General features: G+C 40.0%; 1 protein-coding gene across 2 annotated transcripts; it reads left to right on the plus strand.

Annotated features, from left to right (window-relative positions):
• Positions 1-2129: 2129 nt before the first annotated feature.
• On the plus strand, positions 2130-21184 carry SLC30A5 (solute carrier family 30 member 5). Of its 2 annotated transcripts, none has more exons than XM_074533643.1 (16): positions 2130-2420; positions 2619-2741; positions 5145-5211; positions 6491-6576; positions 7994-8081; positions 8788-8875; positions 10456-10532; positions 11658-11828; positions 12449-12737; positions 13097-13305; positions 14306-14463; positions 15087-15216; positions 15606-15831; positions 17219-17445; positions 19303-19443; positions 20064-21184. In XM_074533643.1, exons 1-16 carry the CDS (start codon positions 2347-2349, stop codon positions 20232-20234), a joined length of 2325 nt encoding a protein of 774 aa, XP_074389744.1. In that variant the 5' UTR covers positions 2130-2346; the 3' UTR covers positions 20235-21184. The 2 variants fall into 2 exon arrangements, with proteins under 2 accessions (XP_074389744.1, XP_005492197.1); XM_005492140.4 differs by having other exon boundaries at positions 19303-19431.
• Positions 21185-21235: the final 51 nt, after the last annotated feature.

Consider the following 21235-nt stretch of genomic DNA (forward strand, 5'->3'; position numbering starts at 1 on the left):
GAGGAGAAACTGAAGAGGTCCGTTAGGACCACTTCAACTACTCTTTTCCACAGATTTCTAACCTTTTTGATACTCTGATTTCACAATTTAAGTCTTCAGGAGTACACAACATTCAAGCAAAGTGAAACCATAGCTTAATACACATTTAGAACTAAATGAAACAACAGATCTTTTGTGATACATACAAATACATTATGTTTTGATTTCGGACCTTTTCTGCATGCTTTGCATGATTTAAATAAGAGTCCTTTCAAATTCTATCCAAGAACCCCATACTCTGCACATCTTCCTTTTCAGTCGTGAAGTCTGGGGGTTTAGGGCTATTCGTTCTGGGACTTCAGCTTCTGTCTCCTTCAGCTGTTCCTGTAGACACCAACTTTGCTCTCACTAGTAGTCATTATTTTCACCATTCCCTTGAACAACCCAGTCCAGTTTCACCGTGTGGTTTTTAATACTGCAATTTTCTTTTTTAGGTACCTGACCCCATCTTTGCAACAGGATAGTAACCACCTGTGTGTGCAGTGATGCTTCACTAGAATGTGTGAATATGCACATCTGATAAGCCCTGGCAGGACCTAGTAACGTGTATTTTCAAAACTAGTGAAGTTATTAGGTGTTTTCACACATAATAGAGTTCACATGCTGATGCCAAGACACCTCTTGGCCAAATTAAGTACAATTGCAACAGGCTGACAAGCCAGGAGTGGATTTCTAGTATGTCAAGATTACACCCTGGTCTAAGTTCATTTCCTATGTATGTTTTATATAGATACAGGTGAGACAGGACCTCTTAAGTGGCAGGACACATGTCCTTCCAGGAGTTTCCTTTGAGCCAGGGATCCTGCTGGGTGCAGACCCTAGGCAGGGATGCCATGCCACCCCTCCAGCCTGGGATCTCCAGCCCCCAAGAGGATGACACCTGGCACAGGTGCTTGAGACACATGTTGGGGAGGCAGTCCAGTGGTGACCAGCGAAGTGAACTGGCAGGCTGGCAACTGTAATACCACCTGTCTGAGGAGGAGAGCCACTGATGGGCAGCAGCCTGCCTCAGTATGCCACATACACCCACCCTGAAAAAGCATTGTGGATGCATATCTGCATCCTCCGGGCTTTGCAATGCTGTCATTTAACTCATACCTTTCTTTTTGTGTTTCCCCATTTTGGTCCCAGAAAGCGCTCCCCTGTGCCTTACTAGCCTTTTTCTCTCCTCTTCTCTTCATGTTTGTGACTCAGAGGGTGATTCTTACCCTGTGCACGGTTCCACAGCGCCTGCTCTCCGTGCGCGGCTCCCAGACCGTGCAGCGCCGCCGCCTCTCGTTCGCGGCCTCTCCGGGGCGCGGCTGGCCAACACCTCCATCTCCCGGACACGGCGCATTCTGCACCGAGCTACACGTCTTTTCACCCCTCCCCTGCTTACAAACCTTATCGACATCGTGTGGTGGATCCATGAGCTCCAGGGTTTCCAAGTTGTTAAATGAGGGTATATTTAACAGGAGACCAGACCAGTGGATTAAACTTTGAAGGGGTCCGCACAAGACAGCTGGGACGGCATTTTAATAGTCTTATGCTTGCCATGCTGAGGTCTTCACCTGTACTAGGAATAATTTGAAAATCTGTAAATAAATTTTTAAAACTTTTGATTTTTGACCAGTGAGTTCTGAAAATTTCATTTGCCAGCAGTGATACCCCCCTGTTCTCCTATATCTCTATCCCTTCCTAGTTAAAATCTATCCAAGTCTTTTTCAAAGAAATTCAATATGCAGCTGACCATTGCTGAGCTAATTCAGTACATTCCTGACTTCTTTTTCCTGCCTCAGTGCTGAACTGCGTACCAAAATCATGTGTTGGGAACCAAAACCGAGAGGGCTTGCGACACGGCTGAAGAGAGCAGTTAGCTCACATGGACATTTCCCATCTTCCGCCTCAATTTTCCCATCTGCTTCAACTGGGCATTTGAAGCGTTTGACAGGGAAACTGTCTCCGGATGCTTAATACTAGCGCAGAACTCTGCGCCATAATAACACAAACCGATTTGCATTAAAAAAAAAAAATCCTCTATCACCGCCCCGCGCCCCGCCCCGAGGGGAGGGAGCCGCTCCCCACACGATCCCGGCCCCGCCCGACGGCGCCTGCGCACTGCTCCCGCGCACGCGCGCTGGCGGGAGCTCTGCCTCACCTATTTCCCGTTCCCCGTCCCCGGCTCCCGTCCCGTTCCCCCCGTTCCCGCCTCGCTGCACTGCCCGCGGGCGATGCGGTGCTCCCGGCGCAGGGCAGGCGGGCCGCGCCTGAGCTCCTCCTGAGCGCTCGCAGCCGTTCCCTGCTGGAGCTGCCCCCCTCCGTCCCGCCATGGAGCAGCCGTACGGCGGGCAGGCCCTGGCTGGCGGCGGCGCGCTGGGGCCTGTGGATGTGCCCAGCGCCCGGTAACGGCGGCGGGGGGGAGCGGCCGCTCTGCTGGCTCCGGCGGGCGGCCCGTCGCCGTCCCTTCTTCAGGGGGGCAGCGGGCATCGCCCCCCGCCCTCCCGGCGGCGGGGAGCCGGCCGCCTTCGCTGAGGCGTCGGCGCCGGGCCGGGCCCGGGTGGCGGCGTGGCAGGTGCGAACCGGCCTCTCTCCTTCCACAGGCTGACTCGATACATCGTGCTGCTCTGCTTCGCCAAGGTTTTGAAAGCCGTGGGGCTGTTTGAATCCTATGATCTTCTGAAAGTGGTCCACCTCGTGCAGTTTATCTTCGTAGTGCAGCTGGGGTGAGTGTGCAGAGGGTGGAGCCTAGTGCCCCACCTGTAGTACTTTGGGTGTTCTTTGACAGAATCAAGGTTCTAACCCTGCATTATGTTGTTATCATTTACTCGAAGAGGAGAAGGCATAATAATGAGTCCAGGAAGTGCTCTATTCATAGCAGTGTTTTTGCTTCACATTTCTGTTCACTGTAATTTCAGTGTCTTGCAATGTCTCAAGTTGGAGGAAATGATCCATAAGGTCCATTTAGTCCAACTCTGTGCTCTTCACACAACCACCTGCAACTGAAACATAGGATCAAGAGTGGTCTCCTGATACTCCTTGAGCTCTGACAGGTTTGGAGCTGTGACACTCCTGGGGAGCCAGTTACAGTGGCTGGCCACTCTCTTAGTGAAGAACCTTTCCATAATGTACAGTGTGAATTTACCCTGATGCAGTGTCATTCCCTCTCATGCCCTGTCACTGGTCACTGGAGATCAACATCTCCTCCCCTGTCCCTCCAGTGAAGAAGGGGCCATGGGCCACCCCTCAGCCTTCTCTAAGCTGAGCAAACCAAGCAACCTCAGACACTACTCTTGCTCTTGAGACCTTACACCATCTTGGCTGCCTCCCCCAGATGCGCTCTAACTGTTTGATGTCCTTCTGATACAGAGGCACCCAAAACTGCACACAGGACCTGGCTGGGTCCCATCAGTGCATTGCAGAGCAGGACAATCACCTTCCTTGAGCAGCTGATGATGCTGTGCTCAAATGTAAATGCACCCCAGCATACAGCTGACCCTTTCTGTTGACCCATAGTCAATTTTCCATCAACCCAGACCTCCAGATTTCTTTCTGTAGCGCTGCCGTCCATCCTTTTGTTCCCTGCTTTATGCATACAAGCAGGGTTACCCCACCACAGGTGGAGAATCAGCACTCTTTCGTTCCATATCATTGGCAGTTGTCCAGCTTTCTAGTCTTTCCACATGCCTCTGTAAGTCCTCTCTGCCCTCAAGAAACGTCAGTGTTTTTCCAGCTTCAAAGTTGGGCCTATTCTGACAGTGCTGTTGGTGATGGTGTGACTGTTGCTCCAGCAAGCAATCCACTGTCACACAAATGTACTCTCACCTTCCCCCACCCCAGGGGACTGGGGAGGACAGTAAGGAAGAAAACAAAAAGTAGTACTCGCAGGTTGCAATAAGGAGAGTTTAATAATTGAAATTAATAAGCTAATAAATTATTAATAAGTTAATAAGCAAAATATAGTAATAAAAAGAAGTGATGCATAGTGTGCATCTGCTCAACACACAATGGTGATACCTGGCCCAACCCCAAAGCACAATCAGACCCCATGTGCATAGTTCCTCCAGTTTTTGTATGAGTAAATGGTATTTATGGCATGGAACATTCCTTTGGCCTGTTCAGGCCAGGTCTCCTAGTCATGCTGCCTCCTAGCTTGCTGCACCTGCTTGCTGCCAGAGCATGGGAAACCAGAAAGTCCTTGACTTTTGATAAGCATTACTAAGGAGCAGCCAAAACTGTGTTATCAACATTGTACTCACACTGAATCAGTGCTGCACTAGCAGTAGCACTGGAGTAGCAGCTACTGAGAAAAGTTTATCTCAGTCCAAGCTGAAACTAGGACATTCAGGCATATCCAAATTTTGTTAACAAGAGTGTGGAAGATCAGCTTTCTTCCTTACAGTTTGTATTCCTGAAGTTGTTGTGGGATTCAGCTGCCGTTTTTCCCAGATTGAGGGCTGAGGTGTGAAAACTGATAGCAAATACACCGAAACAATCTTTGCAGACAAAATTCTGCTTCGTGTTTATCTGATGAGATATGGAAGATCACTTATGTAATAAACTTGACAGAGTTGGAACATTTGGAATTTCATTTTTTCTTTTTATTTCATATTGAAGTATATTTATGGACTTCTTTCTTGCATGTTCCCAAGCACCATAGTTTTTTTTGCCCATCACTTTTGATCCCACTTGAAGAAGTTGTGTGCTGTATCTTTTATTCCTTCAGGACTGTGTATTCAGCATTCTATATATGAGTAAGCCTTTTTGTATACCTATCTTGCTAATAAAAATCAGAGTATTATTTCTCTTCAGAACTTCTGAGATCAGTTATTTTGATTTTCGTAAATCACAAGTCAACTTATCATTAGCCATTCTCTCAAGAGCTGGCACTTGAAGTTGACCAGAACTGAAGTTCACTTGACATCACCGTAGTACTGGTAACTGATGATGGTAATGCAGCAGGGAAAATAAAACAGTGACTGTTGTCAGTGTGGCCTGTTGATGGATAAAATGTAGAAGAAGCCGTTTGTAAACTGGGCCAGATATGAGAAACCTAGTTGTTTAGATCTGGTTTGAATAAAAAGCTGACTGATAATAAACTAATACACAAAACTTTCTCCTTTTGACAGGTCTGCTTTTTTTATGGTTTTGTTTCAAAAACCATTTTCGTCTGGAAAAGTGGTAACCAAGCATCAGGTGAGTTGACATGTAGGAGTGACTTGCAGCTTTGTAAATATTCTTGGCAGTATGGCTCTTGCCAAAAATGAAAGGTGAACAAAGATTGCTCCATTTAGAAGATGTGGTTATAGGTTCTAGAGGTATAGTACTAACTCAGTGTCTTATGGGCTGAAACATTAATTCTTAGCTTTTGTCAGCTTCTTTTTGAGAGTATAGTGAAAAGGCTGGTCTTTATCACCAAGCCAGCATCAGCTGTAAGGAGTGGATTTTCAAACAGAGCTCAGTCTACTTAGCCGACCTGGACAGTTAGACAGGCAATTTCTGGACTGCCAGGATGTCAAAATGCTCCAGTCTTGTCACTCAGAACAGAAGAGTCCTGTCTGCATGTGACGAGGGCCTAATCTAGCTGCTCATCAAACCTTGGTGAGTTTGCAGTATCCCAAGGAGTTTGGAGTAGAGCCAGGTTTGGAACGTACTGATTTGTAAGAAATAAATTTTCTTCACCTACTTCACGTGCCTCTTGGATTTATGTAATTGTGTGCACAAAATTGAGATCTAGTGTGTGCAGTAAGTAGACAGAATCTGAAGGATAGCCTCGACATGTTCCTTTTGTCAACTGCTTTCATGATTAGATGCATATGGCAGAATTTTTAAAATGTAAACAGTAATAAATGGCATCTTTGATTTGAGTTCAGAAAAATCTGTCCATATATGGTTTTACTTTTGCTAAAAAATTTCAAATTTTGGATTTTGAAGATGTTTTATTTGTTGTAGGTGCTTCCCCTTGTTTAGCATATTTCCAGAATTCATTTTTTCTAAAACTTGCATCTGAAGTTAATAAAGTATTGAATATCTGAATTACAGCCTAATTCCTGAAGAAAGAATATAACACACGCATAAATATTTGTAGGCATAAAGTCTTAGCCTCAATTTGTACATTTTATCTAGTTCTTACTCTGTTTATCTTTTTCTGATATATACAATAGATTACAAAAGAGGTAAATGGACTTGATTTTTTTTTAACTAATATTCAGGCTTTTTTGTTGAAAAGAACTCAGACAATGTTGCAGAATTTAGGACTGTGGTATAAAAAATTTCTGGTTCATAGTATGGCCACATAAGTCTTAGTTGCCTGGCAAAGTATCCAAGAAAATAATCATACTTTATAATTATAGAACTTGCAAAGCACGTGTTTTCCCCTCAGTTTCTACAGCTATCGTACTAAAACAGTGCTAGTAATAGAGTGTTTATTTTGAAACTCTGGAGAAAATTGTAATGATATACCTTTCTTTTGCAGTGGATCAAAATTTTTAAGCATGCTGTTGTTGGATGTATCATTTCACTCTTATGGTTTTTTGGCCTTACTCTATGTGGACCACTGAGGTAAATACATATCTACTGTAAATACTAGTTCTCTTTTGTGATCCTTCCCTGTCTTGCTCCTTTGGGATTTTTTTCTGTCTGTCAGACAATGCTGCTAGCCATTTGATGAATTTACAAAAACTTACTGAATCCTTATGAATTTTCATGTGAAATCTTTAGTGGTTGGGAAGAAGTACATATAATTTGTGTAGAACTAGTAAATTTCTTCTACCAGAAGAACTACTTCTTTTATGAGATGCCAGTGAAATCCTTGATAGTGCTTAAACACTTGTTGTGAGTGATACATAAGGTGACTTAGTGCAGTTTTTGTCACTTCCCTGCTTTCATTAATGTAATGCCAACTGTTTATTTACCTGTTTGGAGTCCATGGCTTGATGGCTCATGGTAGCAGCTGGTATTCTTTGACAGGTGACTAGAATCAATTTCTGCACTTGTTGCAGAGTACTTCTTTATCTGGTTGGCTGTATGCTCTGTGTTTAAATTGGGTAACCATTTGTGCTGTATGTTAGTACTAATGACTGAGTAACTATGAAAGAGTAGCTAGACTCTCAAAAATTAAGGTTAATGTATTGGAAAACATCTTTCAATCTAGAGAGGAAAGTAAAGCCTTAAATTATATCTTTTATGAAGGTGATTTTTTACCATCTATCATCATTTATCAGGATCATGATGATCCTATCTATCATCATAGAAGAAGGCATACCTAAGAGTAATAATACTGTGATTAATTATATTAATGTAATTAATACTCTTAGGTCTTTCTGGATGCTGGCAGTCTTCCCAAACCAAACCAGATACATGGGTCCAGTCATGTTGTATTGCTGCAGAGAGGATTGCAAAAGCATTTGGTAGACTTGAGGGCAAGAATTACTTTCATGTTCTGCTCAGAGAAAGCTGTCAATACAGCTTGGTAGTTAGCCTTTGCTGTCTGAAGGAGGTAGCATGGAAACTAGAATTTTTTATTTTCAGCAATTAAGTTTTGAGGGGGCATAAGCTACTAGGTCACCAGCACCTCAATGAACAGGATGCAGTAGTACAGGATAAAACATCTTTTTTTCTCTGGGAGCAGAATCTGGTTTAGAGGAGGTATTGTAGTGGGAATAAGAACTCCATCTTGAACAAGTTGGTATCTTTTGTTGCTAGAAGAAAATACCATTTAAAGTAATCCATAAATGCATAATTATAATCTGTTACTTGAATTAGGAAGTTCCTGTTTTGTAACATGTATAGTTGTCTGCAGCTAGATCTATTGCTGGTGAAAGCAAATTGATTTATGTTTTTTCTTTTGCATTTTTAAACCTGCTGTTGTAATCATAGGATAGATGTTTGTTGGGTCACAAATTTTAACTGAAATAGTTTATATAAGGTTTTGAAGTAAATTCATTGTAAATAGAGTATTTATTTGGTTTTTTAATAGGACATTATTACTGTTTGAGCACAGTGATGTGGTTGTGCTGTCACTCCTTAGTGTCTTGTTCACAAGCTCAGGTGGAGGACCAGCAAAGGTATTTAAAAATCTCTTTTACCAAATGTAAAACATGCTAAATCCTATAAATTCAAGTACTTCTTTACCTGGAATAAACCTTGTTTTGGATCCACATCATAGAAAATGTGATTTTTTAGTTTAATTAGTGGTGAAATAGTAAGATGTACTACTCGCAGTGGTTTAAGTCTGGGTGGTGAAAGCTCTGGGAGCTGGGATTTCATAGCTACTTCTGTCCTTTCCCAACAAAAGAACTTCAGAGCTATTCTTTCTCATAGTCTTTGCATAGTTCTTTAGCCTTTAGGTCCCGTAAGACAAAATCCAACAGTTTGTAGATCTTGTTTGTAGCTCATTGATGCTATGAAATATTAAATCATCAGGCTGAAGTAGCAGTGCATTCTGGCAGGCAGAAAGACACCATGAAGAAAGTAATCACACTTAAAGTTCATAAGACCAGCATCTAGCTTGCTGCAGTGGTGATGTGTCCTGAGTTATCTGGTAAGTTTGAAAAACAGAAAAGTGTGAAATTATATTGTCAAGGTCAAAAACAATAGGAGTTTCTTTAATGGTTTTCTTACTGGAGCATGCTTACATTGATCAGGAAGCAGGGAAGGAGAGGACCAATTTCTTAGATTTTTTTACAGTAATCTGTTGCACCAGTTTAGAAATACTTGGGGTTTTTTGTTGTTTGGTTGTTTATTGTTTGTTTGTTTGGGTTTATTTTACAGACAAGAGGTGCTGCATTTTTCATCATAGCTATCATCTGCTTACTGCTTTTTGATAATGACGACCTCATGGCTAAAATAGCAGAACATCGTATCCTTTCTTGTGTGAAAGAGCAAGTGACTCTTAGTACTGGAGCAGAAAAATGTGAAATTGAGTGTACTGAATTAAATTATAATTGAAGTGATTTTGAAGTTAATTTTCAATTGATCATCTCATCATAGTGTACTGACAAAAGGTAATACGTCTATAGATGGGCAGAAAAAACAAATAACATGAAAGTAAACTTTCCAAAGGAAGAATAAAAACATGGAATTACGCAAATGGTCTATTCTAGAACCTTACTGAGGAATTTACTGAAGTTTTCTGTGAGTAGAATCACAATATAGAGTGAGTCGTGGAATGGCCTTGGTTGGAAGGCACCTTAAGATGATCAAGTCCAGCTGTTCACCCAGCACTGCCAAACCTGTCACTAAATCATATCCCTAAGGGCTACATCCATGTATTTTAAAAGCCATCAGGATGTTCATTTAGCCACTTCCTTGGGCAGCCTGTTTCAATGCTTGATAATTCTGTCTGAAGAAATTCTTCCTACCGCTCAATCTACTCAATACTAATGCTAATACCTGATGCAACTTAAGGCTATCCTTCTTGTCCTGTCAGAAAAAATTGACCCCCATCTGGGTTCAACATGCTGTCAGATAGTTGTAGAGTGTGGTAAGATCTGCCCTGAGCTGCCTCCTTTTCTTTAGACTAAACACCCCCACCTCCATCAGCTGCTCCTTGTAAGTGCTCCCCAGCTCTGCTGCCCTTCTCTGAACACACCTCAGCATCACAGTGACTTCTTGTACTTGGGGACCCAAAACTAAACGCAGGATTTGAGGTGTGGCCTCACCCGTGTCCAGTACAGGGAGACAATTACTGTCCTGCTCCTGCTGGCCATACTGGGCATGCCCTGGCTCATGTTCAACCACTCCCAGGTCCTTTTCCACTGGGCAGCTTTCTAGCCACTTCCAGCCACTGCCCCAGCCTGTGGAGCTGCCTGGGGTTGTTGTGACCCAAGGGCAGGACCCAGCACTGGGCCTTTGGCCTCAGCCATGATCCAGCCTGCCCAGATCCCTCTGCAGAGCCTTCCTGCCCTCCAGCAGATCAGCACTCCCACACAGCTTGGTGTCACCTGTGAACTGATTGAGGGTGCCCTCCATGAGATCACTGATGAAGATGTTAAACAGGACTGGCCCCAGTACTGAGCCCTGGGGAACAGCCCTGGTGGCTGAACACCAGCTGGATGTAACTCCACTCACACCACTCTCTGGGCCTGGCCATCCAGGCAGTTTTTTACTCAGTGAACAGTGCACCTGCCCAAGCCAGGAGCAACTGGTTTCTCTGGAAAGATCATGTGGGAAATGATGTCCAAGGCATCCATGCATCCACAGCTTTTCCTTCATTTACTAGGCCGGTTACTTCATCATAGCAGATCAGACTGGTCAGTCAGAACCTGCTTTTCACAAACCCATGCTGATGGCTGGGCCTGATCTGTAGTTGTCCTGCACATGCCAACACAGCATAAAGCTCAGTTTGCTTACCTCTGCTTTCTGTGTTCTGCTACCTTTGCCTGTTCTTGCTTAAAAAAAATAAAATCTAAATAAATTCTTCCTTAATTTTTTATTTAGCTGAGGGGCATCATGACAGTGCTCTTACTCACGTTCTGTACACAATCATTGCTTTCCTGGGTGTTGCAGATCACAAGGTAAATAACATGTATTTTAGAATCTTTATCTAAGTTTTGAAGGCTCTGAGCTAATCCAAGCCTGAATCAAAACCAAAAGGTTGGACATCCCTACCCCATATTGGAACTGAACTAGCACTGTAATTTTTGCACACTGATTGCAGTATAAGGAGCTTCAGTACAGCAAGCCAAACCATACAATATTCAACCTTTATAGTTGATAAAGACTTTGCTGTAATGCAGAGCCTAACAAGTCTCATTAAAATTATCATGAAATATTCTGTCATCAGTGTTCTTGGTGTATATAATGCTTTGCCTACCAACCACTTCTTACTCAGTTTTGGTACCTGTGTTTTGTTTCTACATCTTTAGCTTTCCCCAGTCTTTGCTTTACATTATACTTGTATTTGAAGACACAGATTCTGATACTTCTCAGTAAGATAATCCCATTGTATTTGGTGGTATGAATAGCTGAATATCGTAATGTGACTGTACAGGGTTGAACTGCCTGATTGAGTTGTGTTAGCTTAGTCTTGCTAAAGTAGCTTAATTGAGGACTAAAACAGGAAAAAATATGGAGCAGTTGAAAATGTATTAATATAAAAATACATCAAATATTAGAAAGACTGGTTAATGGTACAGAAAAGCAAGTGTGATCTAAGGGAGATGAGAACCTGTGTATCTTGTAATTCATCTAAAGAAAAATTTTGAAAGAGTATATTGTGAAGAAACACGGTAAGTGGATGAAAAGGATATGAAGGTTCTAGAGGACAAGATGATGTGAATCTTTGGGGGTTTATGTATGCTTTCAATACACTTTTCATAATGGAAGATGGGAAAACTTTGGGTGTTTTTTCTTCTTCCTCAGAAGCCGTTTGCTACCATCTTGCTGCTGATATATGCCAATTCACATTATTGAGAGTTTTAAAATTCAACTCAGGCTGTTGTGAATAGTGCTAAGGCACAACTCGGTATGCTATGTTGCTGTTTGTAGCTAGAGTAAAATTACAGGAAATATCCTAGTTTTGGCTTTTGTTTCCAGATTAAGGAAAACACATTAGTATTTCCTCCTTGTAAGTGTCACTGTGTTTGGAGTGAGGTTTTTAGTACTTAAGAAATGCTAATGGAATCTTGTTATGTTTCCAGGGTGGAGTATTGCTTCTGGTACTGGCATTATGCTGCAAGGTTGGTTTTCATATGGCATCCCGAAAACTATCTGTAGATGTAGGTGGAGCCAAGCGTCTTCAAGCTTTGTCCCACCTTGTTTCAGTCCTTCTATTGTGCCCATGGGTTATTGTTCTCTCTCTGACAACAGAGGTAAGATAATAAGTAAAAAAGTAAATCATTTTTTGTAATGGTTGTGAATTGTAATTTAAATCTTTCCTTTAAAATATCTTTGAAATTACCCATGTTGCTGTCTTTATTTTTGTAGTAAGGTTTGTTTGAAAATTTTCCATTATGCTTTTCTTCTATATTTGTTTTTTATCTGTGTGGTACTTTTAATTTCCTGGTTTGTATTATAAATTTCTAGCTCAGATACTATATCTTGGGTTCATCTACTAACATTGCACAAGCATTAATGACTTTATAAATACAGTGCTCTTTTATGCCTGAGCAGTAGATCATTTATTGTCATTTTTAAAAATGCTCTTTATGCTTGCGTGCATGGGGAGAGTAGGCCATTGCAACCATGGCATTGTATATGGAATTCCTTTTACGAACAGAAAAGTATTTAAAATGAAGTGCTTCGGTGCATTTTAGATATGTATTTTTTTATATCTGGAATTATATGTTTATGTGATAAATTGAAAATATAAAAGTATTTATGTTTTATGGATTAGTGAAAACACTTGTAATTTAAGTGAACTGCATCTAATGCTATAAATACAGTCACTCTTCTGGTGGGCAGTCCTGTTTGAAATTTTTTTTTGTTGCAGAGTAAAGTAGAGTCTTGGTCATCTCTCATCATGCCTTTCATAACAGTCATCTTCTTTGTTGTGATCCTGGATTTCTACGTGGAGTCCATATGCTCTGTGAAGATGGAAGCTTCCACATGTGCTCGATATGGATCCTTTCTTATTTTCATTAGTGCTCTGCTTTTTGGAAACTTTTGGACGCATCCAATAACAGACCAGCTTCGAGCTATGAACAAGCCACCACACCATGAAAGCACAGAGCATGTTCTTTCTGGAGGGGTGGTAGTGAGTGCTGTCTTCTTTGTTTTATGTACGTATTCTTGTCTAAACTATAGTAAATCTGTGGTCTGTGTGACTGGGAAGCCAATCAGAAAATTGAGGTGTTTGGAATTCTTTTGGACAAGCTTTTATGGATTCTTTGGCATAAGGCAGCCTGTAGCTTTTTGCTCTTCTATTGTCTGTCTACAAAAAAAAAAGGAATGTGATCTGTTGTGGAAGCAATGATCTAATTTTACGTAGCACTGAAATCCAGTAATAAACCTCAAGATGAAGTTGGCAATCAATTTGCTGCCAGAAAATTTCATGTAAACTTTGATGGCTCATTAAACATATTATAAAATAGCTGTGAAGCTTAGAAACAGCAACAAAACTTCAATACTTTCCTTGCAGCTGCCAATATCCTGTCCTCCCCCTCCAGGAAAGGGCAGAAGGGTACCCTTATTGGCTATTCCCCTGAAGGCACTCCTCTCTATAACTTCATGGGTGATGCATTACAGCAAAGTTCCCAGTCATTGCCCCGGTTTATTAAGGAGTCACTGAAACAAATCCTTGAGGAGTATGATTCTCGGCAGATCTTCTATTTCTTGTGCCTAAATCTGGTAAGTGCATGGTTTTTTTCTTCAAACCCAATCACAATAGTGCATATATAATGAAAAAAGAAGAGTTATTCTTTAGAAGATTCCCATAATTGATTGTGGCGTTTGACAGGGCAATTTAAGTAGTGGTCACTGATTTGTTGTCACAGTGCGGCACTGGTTCTGTGTGTTAGGGTTATACCAGTAACTGAATACTTGTATGATGGTATGTTAAGGTTGAGATACATCAGTGTTGCCAGCAGGTGAAACTGATAAGGCCTCAGTGAAAATGATAAGGATTAGGACAACAAAGTAGAAGTTGTGGGATTGATTAGTGCCATATTGGAGCAGGCTAGTTTTATTTTTAGCTTCTCTTTTTCTTGAATAGGAAAAGATGATGCAGTAAGCAAAACTGGTAGAACCTCATTTGCAAAGATCTGGAAAATAAGGGGAGAAACTTGAAGTATCTGTGTTAACTGTAAGGAATTCCATTATGGAATATTAAAGATTGGAAAAAAGTCTTTGAGCAGATGGATTAATAATAGTAAAATGTACAGGGTAAATGTATGTATTAAAAATGTTTCCTTGTGTACCTTTCTCAGAGCCAATACCTAAGATTTAAACAGTCAACTTACTAGTGAAGAAAATGTTGGCATTAACAGATTTATAGACATTACTTTTACACTAATAATGTATCAGATCAGAGCTCTTGTATTTTTAATATAAAATGCTTAGAATTTGTCTGCAGAATGTCAGTCTAAAATTTGAAACAAAAAATTTACTCCTGTAAAGAGTTGGTTTTTATGCGTGAGTCTGTAAGGAGCGTGGGTTAAAAAATGTGTCTTTATAGACTTGGAGTGCATCATGTATTTCATTGGAGGAGAGGAAAAATGGTCTAGAAACACTTAGAACGACACCTTTGAAAAATATTGAGTGTTCTATGAAAAGAATATCCTTCTATCTACCAAAACATTAATACACAAGTTAATATTTAAGGAAAAATTTAAACTCTGTTTTGTTTTAGGCTTTCACTTTTGTGGAGCTTTTTTATGGAGTATGGACCAATAGCCTTGGTCTTATTTCTGATGGATTTCACATGCTTTTTGATTGTTCTGCGTTAGTCATGGGGCTTTTTGCAGCTCTGATGACAAGGTGGAAAGCAACTCGCATATTTTCATATGGGTATGTATCTTGGGTTCTTTAAGGACTGTTTGAAACTTAACTCTCCTTGCTCATTTTCAAAACGTCTTGGTATGTATGGGATATTTTAGTAATGCATGCTTCTGTGTGTTTTTTGCTGTGTCTCTTCTCTTCCATTTGTACTCATGCTATTCTCTTCTTACCTGTCAAAAAATGTGTCTGAAATGTAACTTTCATTTATCTCTACAAGTAAAACTTTTATCACTGTGAATATTCTTTAGAAATTGCCTCATGCTAGGCATTTATGTCAAACAGAAATCTATGTCAAAAACCAGTGTTTGTATGAAGATTTAGATTCAGCTGAAATAATTTAACTTTATATGTTTGCATAGCAGTTTAGCAGCTTGAAATCCTGAATGGGCAGTATATATAAGAGAATACTTCTACATTGTTTTATTATAATGGAGTTTGGACAGTTGGAAACTGGCCACCTCTTGACCAAAAAAATAACTCAGGAATTGAGACATGATTTTGTGACATTGAGGAAGAAAAACACAGCAATCTTAATGCTGTATTGAAAGAATTATAACTTTATCTATTATAACTTTGACATTTGTTCAGAGTACCCATTCTTCACTCTAAAATGTATATATGTTTACTTTCAGGTATGGACGTGTAGAAATTCTCTCTGGATTTATAAATGGCCTCTTTCTGATGGTGATTGCTTTCTTTGTCTTCATGGAATCAGTGGCAAGATTGGTAGATCCTCCAGATATAGATACAAATATGCTAACTGTAAGTGTTGTCCTTCTGTTTCAGTGTAGTTTTGCAGTTAATGGTTCATTTATGTTTCATCTTCAGGGTGATAGTCCTGCCACTACCTGAAGGGAGCCTTCAGGAGAGCTGGAGAGGAGTTTTTTGCCAGGGCATTTAATGGACAAGGAGAAATGGCCTCAAACTGAAGCAGGGCAGGTATAGATTAGATATTAGAATTAATTCAACATTAGGAGGAAATTCTTTACTGAGAAGGTGGTAAGGCACTGGAACAGGCTGCCCAGAGAAGTTGTGGCTTCCACAGTTTTCCTTAATTAAGTGCATGGTGGTTTTGGCTACCGTGTTGTAGAAAATAAGTTTGAATACCTGTGAGGATGCAGTGGAGCTAAAGACTTTTCTCCTTCTCACAGCCGGTGTCTGTTGGAGGGCTGATTGTAAACCTTGTTGGTATCTGCGCCTTCAGCCACGCGCACTCGCACGGCGCTTCTCGGGGAGGCTGTCCCACACATGATCACAGCCATTCTCACCATGGCCACAGCCACAGCCATGGGCACGGCCATTCCCACAGTGACCATGGCCACAGCCATGGACATGCCCATGGGTCTTCTGGAGGAGGCATGAACACCAACATGAGAGGCAAGTACAGACTGTTGAATCGTAAGGCATGTACATGATTTGTAGGAGACTGAAGATTTTCAGGATCAGACCTATGCAGTATTATGCCTCAATCTAAAAACGCTTTTGAGGAGTGATCTGACAGTCATTAAATGCCTATATAGGAATTGCTTAAACCATTTATGAATTTAACTTGAAGAAACGTGAGATATTTCTCACGTGCATATGTATGTAATACCTAAGGAACAATAAAAAGCAGTAGTGCATAGTACTCACTAACATTAAAAAAAAGGTCACTGTAAACCATACTCAAAGAGTTTTAAGTCCTTATTTCTAAGTTCAAACTGGAAATGAAGGTACAATGTCTCTATCTATGAAGATATTACCATGTTTCTAGGAATCATGTGACAGCTGTTTGTAAAAATAATGGGAAGGGAATAAGAAGCAGGAGGGCGAATACAGACCAGCATAGCATATGTTTTTATTTTGTGATTTGTAGCATTGTAGCATATAAAACATAGCATTTGTTTTATATTATTGTGATTCAGAAGATAAAGTGGTAAAGAAAAACTTTGAAATGTAAAATCATGAATCTAACTGAGATGGGCACAGTATGTGAAAGTTCAGCATAGAATTTTTTCCCTAGTAGTTAGAAAATAGTTATTTACCAACTGCCTAGCTTATAAAAAAACTCTTTAAAAATGGTGTTTTCTGTGTAAGCTTGTTAGAATATGGTGAGCAGTCTCATGTTTCATATGTTATTTTATGTCTTAACTAGATTATCCTGGTTGTTCATATTCATCATGTCTGTAATTTTTTTAAGTCTGCATATAGTCATGTTTCAGTATTCTTTAAAATCCTGATGCCTAACTAGTACTTATCTTACCAGTGGTTGAAGAGTATTTTTCTATGCCCATTGAGTGTACATTGAAAATGAGGTCACAGTTAAAGCAGTAGAAAGTGTAAGATTCATAGCAGGAGCGCAAAAACAATTCTCTTGTAAAATTGGAGTAGAATTGGCATACAAAAAATAGCCAGTATATTCATGTATGTCCACATTAGCAAGCAATGTACACTGATCTTCTGACTCTCTGTTAGGGATCAATGAGTCCTTATATAAAGAGGTAAATGATTATGCTGTATTGTACAAATCCCACGTATTCACATATACTTTAGTCTGTGGATGCCTGCCCACACCATTGGCCCATAGATTAAAAATCATTTTTTACAATAATTGCAATTAAACATTAGAAGAGCTAAATATTTCGTATATTTTGTCCCAGGTTAGGCAAAGAGTCTACTCTGTTTAAATTGAGGATACTTAGTAAGCCTTACTAAGTTTCTGGTATTGAATATATACATACATTTTAGACAGATCTGTTAATCACTCTGTTTGTTTCGGTTTTAGGTGTGTTTCTGCATGTGTTAGCAGACACTCTTGGCAGTGTTGGTGTTATCGTATCCACAATATTTATTCAGCAATTTGGATGGCTCATAGCTGATCCGCTCTGCTCTCTCTTTATTGCTACGTTGATTTTTCTTAGTGTTATCCCTCTATTGAAAGATGCCTGTCAAGTGCTTTTATTGAGGATACCTCCAGAACAGGAGAAAGATCTGCATGCTGCTTTAGAAAAGGTACAATTATAAATGGTTTTGTATACAAACATACAAGGCTGTAACTGTTTTTAATGATTATTAAAATCAAGCAGATCAGTCAGCTTCTCTTGTCTTAGACAACTTCATGTGTCAAGTTGTTTAAAATCTATTTTTCAGAGAGGTGACAGGATGACTAGTTCTAACTATAAAAGTTGGTTTGCAGCAAAAAAGACTTCCACTGTTTTTTGGTTTTATGGCTAGCCCATAATTTCAGACAAGCATGGTAACAGTTTGGTAAATGTACCACACTGTAGTACTAAAAAAGTACTATACAGTTCCCTAAACCTGCATCCTTTTAAAACTTGTTACAAACATTCAGAGTACAGATTGTATCACAAGCTTGTAATTTCAAGTTTTCTGCTTTATCCATATCATGAAGGATATAGTGGTTCACAGTAGGTGGGATGGCAAAACTTAAGCTGGTTTTTTTTCTAATTATTTTCTCATTCTAGACTGTTCTTTTCCTGTCTGATGCAGTATGGCATCTGCCTTGAGGCTGCAGCTAGTCTTTGCTGTTGCCTCATTTTAAGTTCCTGCCCAGAATAGTAATGTGGACCTCAGTGTGGAGAATTCCTCTCTGTAAAAGAATGAGTTAAAAGTTCTTTGAGGATGCCATCAACTAGAGGCTTCAAGGAGGACTATTCTTATGGTGTCTTGTCAATTACTAGATGGCAAAATGTGTTCTTGTCTGCATGAGATAAAGAAAAAAGAAAAGAACAAATGGGAATTGTCTGGGAGAGATTCATGTAGTGAAAGGACAGTGACATGCAAAGTGTGGTTTCCCTTTTTGATGAGGGAGGACAGTAACTCTGAGAGACTGGGGAGAAATAAAGTACTTCTTGAGAACAATCAAAGACCAGTTGATTAAAAGATAATAGGAAAAGCATTTTAAAAATTACATCACAGTAAAACAGTGTGTTTGCTGTAGGTTGACCCTGTCCAGCAGTCAGGCATCCATACAGCCGCTTGCTCAATCCCGTCCTTTACCACCACCACCATCAGTGGGATGGGAGCATAAGCAAAAAAACCCTGGGAGCAATATAACAGGTGAAGGAAGAGCAGTGGAAAAAAGAAAGAAAAAGCAGTCCCCAAACAACAGCCACTTTAGAAGCCATAATCCTGCCTTCATCCTCTACCCCAGTTTTCAATGCTGAGCAAGGTGTTACATGGTGTGCCGTAACACACCATGGACAGCTGCCCTGGCTGTGTCACCTCCCTGCTTCTTGCCCATCCCCAGCCTATCTGCCAGGGCAAGGGCAAAGTGGGAAAGATAGAAAGCCTTGAAATTGTGTGATAGAAAAGAAATAGCCTGAGCAGTTCAGCAGTAGCCAAATCACTGGTGTGTTACCAAAATGGTTTTAAGCAGGAATCTAAAATACAGCACCCTATCAGCTGCTCTGAAAAACCATCACAGCCAACCCAGAACAAAGATCAATTAAAAAAAATTAATGTATTATGGAAAAGAAGTTATGTCTTAACTGTTCAGCTGTGATAACTAAATATAGCTGCTAAACAGTGAGGTAACCAGTGCCCTAATAGATGCTGGACCAGTATTCTGATTAGCCTGTCAATTTGTGTTCCTGTGATCTGTTCATAAATCAAGGGATTTTTTTCCTCATCCTATTTAGCATTGCTCTTCTGGAGTTTTGATTTGACTTTTACCTTCTAGAATTTTACAGAAGTAGCAAAGTAACCTTTCAATACAAGATATTTCTGAATATAGCTTATTTGGAAAGCTGCTGTGCTACAGTTTTATTTCCTTGTGAAATATTATCCACCAATAGACATGTACAAGGTTAAAATTATTTAATTTTTGCTAATGAAATTTCTTTGCAGATTCAAAAAATAGAGGGAGTTATATCCTACAGAGATCCTCATTTTTGGTGTCACTCTGCAACTGTTGTGGCAGGCACAATACATGTGCAAGTGGTATCAGATGTGATGGAACAGAGAATTGTACAGCAGGTACAGTGCAAGGTCTTGAGACTCTTAATTCCTTAATTTCCTACTCAGCCTCTCCCTTTTGGTCACAGACTGAAGTTTCAGTCTGACATGTAGGATTTTTCTTGTAGCTCTCCATTTTTGTCTCAGAGCTGGTCTCTAATGCTGTACTGTCCCCTTTCCTGCTAGCTTGAAATTAGTCATGTAAAGAGTTATTTGCTAGAACATCTGCCAAAACACTGACTGACAGTGGCACTATATCTGCTCTGAGAAAAGAAGGGGAGGTGTTAAAACAGGCCTGCAAAACAGGGAATAAACAGTAGAGATACCTGTATGCTAATCGCATGTCTAAAACTGGATACCACTACGTATCTGCCATGGGTTTTTCTTTTCCTTAAAAAGATATATATTTCCTATGCACAACACTGAGAGTCTCCTCAGTGTTGTGCATAGGAAATATATATCTTTTTAAGGAAAAAGTGTGCAGAAGTTGCAAAGCCATACCCTCTAAAGCTAGTCTTTGCTTTCCAAAGAATTGAATTCTTCACAATGATACATGGGGGTTTATTTTCTGCATTGCAGAGCCAGTATACCGCAAGTTACTGTGAGATACATGTGAAGTGCAGTACTAATGTTAACTGTACCATTCTGTTCAGGTCACAGCAATTCTGAAAGATGCTGGTGTAAACAACTTAACTGTCCAAGTGGAGAAAGAAGCTTATTTTCAACACATGTCTGGACTCAGTACAGGATTTCAGGATGTCCTTGCAATGACGCAGCAGCTAGAATCCATGAAATACTACAAAGATGGTACTTACATCATGTGATACAAATTTGTATTTGCCTGTCATGGTTTGAGCCTGGCACAGAGCCAGTGCCCCCATGAAAATGCCCTCACCCTGGTGTCTGCTGTGAGATGAGACCAGGAATAAGCAAAACAGGCTCCAGCTTAAACATAAAGAACACTTTATTACCTAAACTACAGGAAAATAGGAGATGCCAAAGGAGATGTAAATGGTCAAGCTAATTGAATCCATATTTGTATTTTTGCGGGGAGATCTTGCACATACATGTACAGAAACAAATGTACTATATATTTGAATTTTTGTAAGTGTCCTATCTTTGTTAATTGGATTGAGATGCTTTTATAAAGGAAACAAGAAGGACTTGAGTACTTGCTGTAAATGTGAAAATAGTTGGAATCTTATATACTATACTTGGTGTTTATTAAACAGAAGTCTTGAAACTTGCAGATGAGCACAGATGTATTCCATGCTTTCTCCAAGTGTGGAACCATCAGTATTTTAATTTCTTGTTAGTAGTGGGAAATAGAAGTAGTTTATATTGGAATGCAAACAATCAACTGCGCACTACTTTTCTTTCTTTCAAAGATTGCTTGAAGACTCTTGGAATGAAAAAACCACTTTATTATGGGGATTAAAAAACATCAAGTTCTGTGTTTTGCATATTTTGTTAGATAATAGAAATATACAGTTTTTATATTATGTCTTAGCATACAAATATGATTTCTATACTTAATGCACCAGAGCAAATATATGTTACCATTTTACATTTGTATTGAACTGTTTTTTGTAGAAGAAATACACAGATTTAACAACGAGAAATAGGGAAGGGAAGAAAAATTAAAACACTATTTCCTGGGAAGACTCAAAATCATAACTCAAACCACTTAAAATAAAACTTCTTGTACTTTTTATACGAATAACTGCAAATGAAATATTTGAAGTCTAGAAGTAATAAATCAGTGAGCATCCTAGCACTCTGCTAAACTTCATCTTTTCAAGATACGTTATCCTGTACTTGACTC

This window comes from Zonotrichia albicollis, chromosome Z (assembly GCF_047830755.1).
Source record: "Zonotrichia albicollis isolate bZonAlb1 chromosome Z, bZonAlb1.hap1, whole genome shotgun sequence".
In the NCBI taxonomy this organism is placed as follows: Eukaryota; Metazoa; Chordata; class Aves; order Passeriformes; family Passerellidae; genus Zonotrichia; species Zonotrichia albicollis.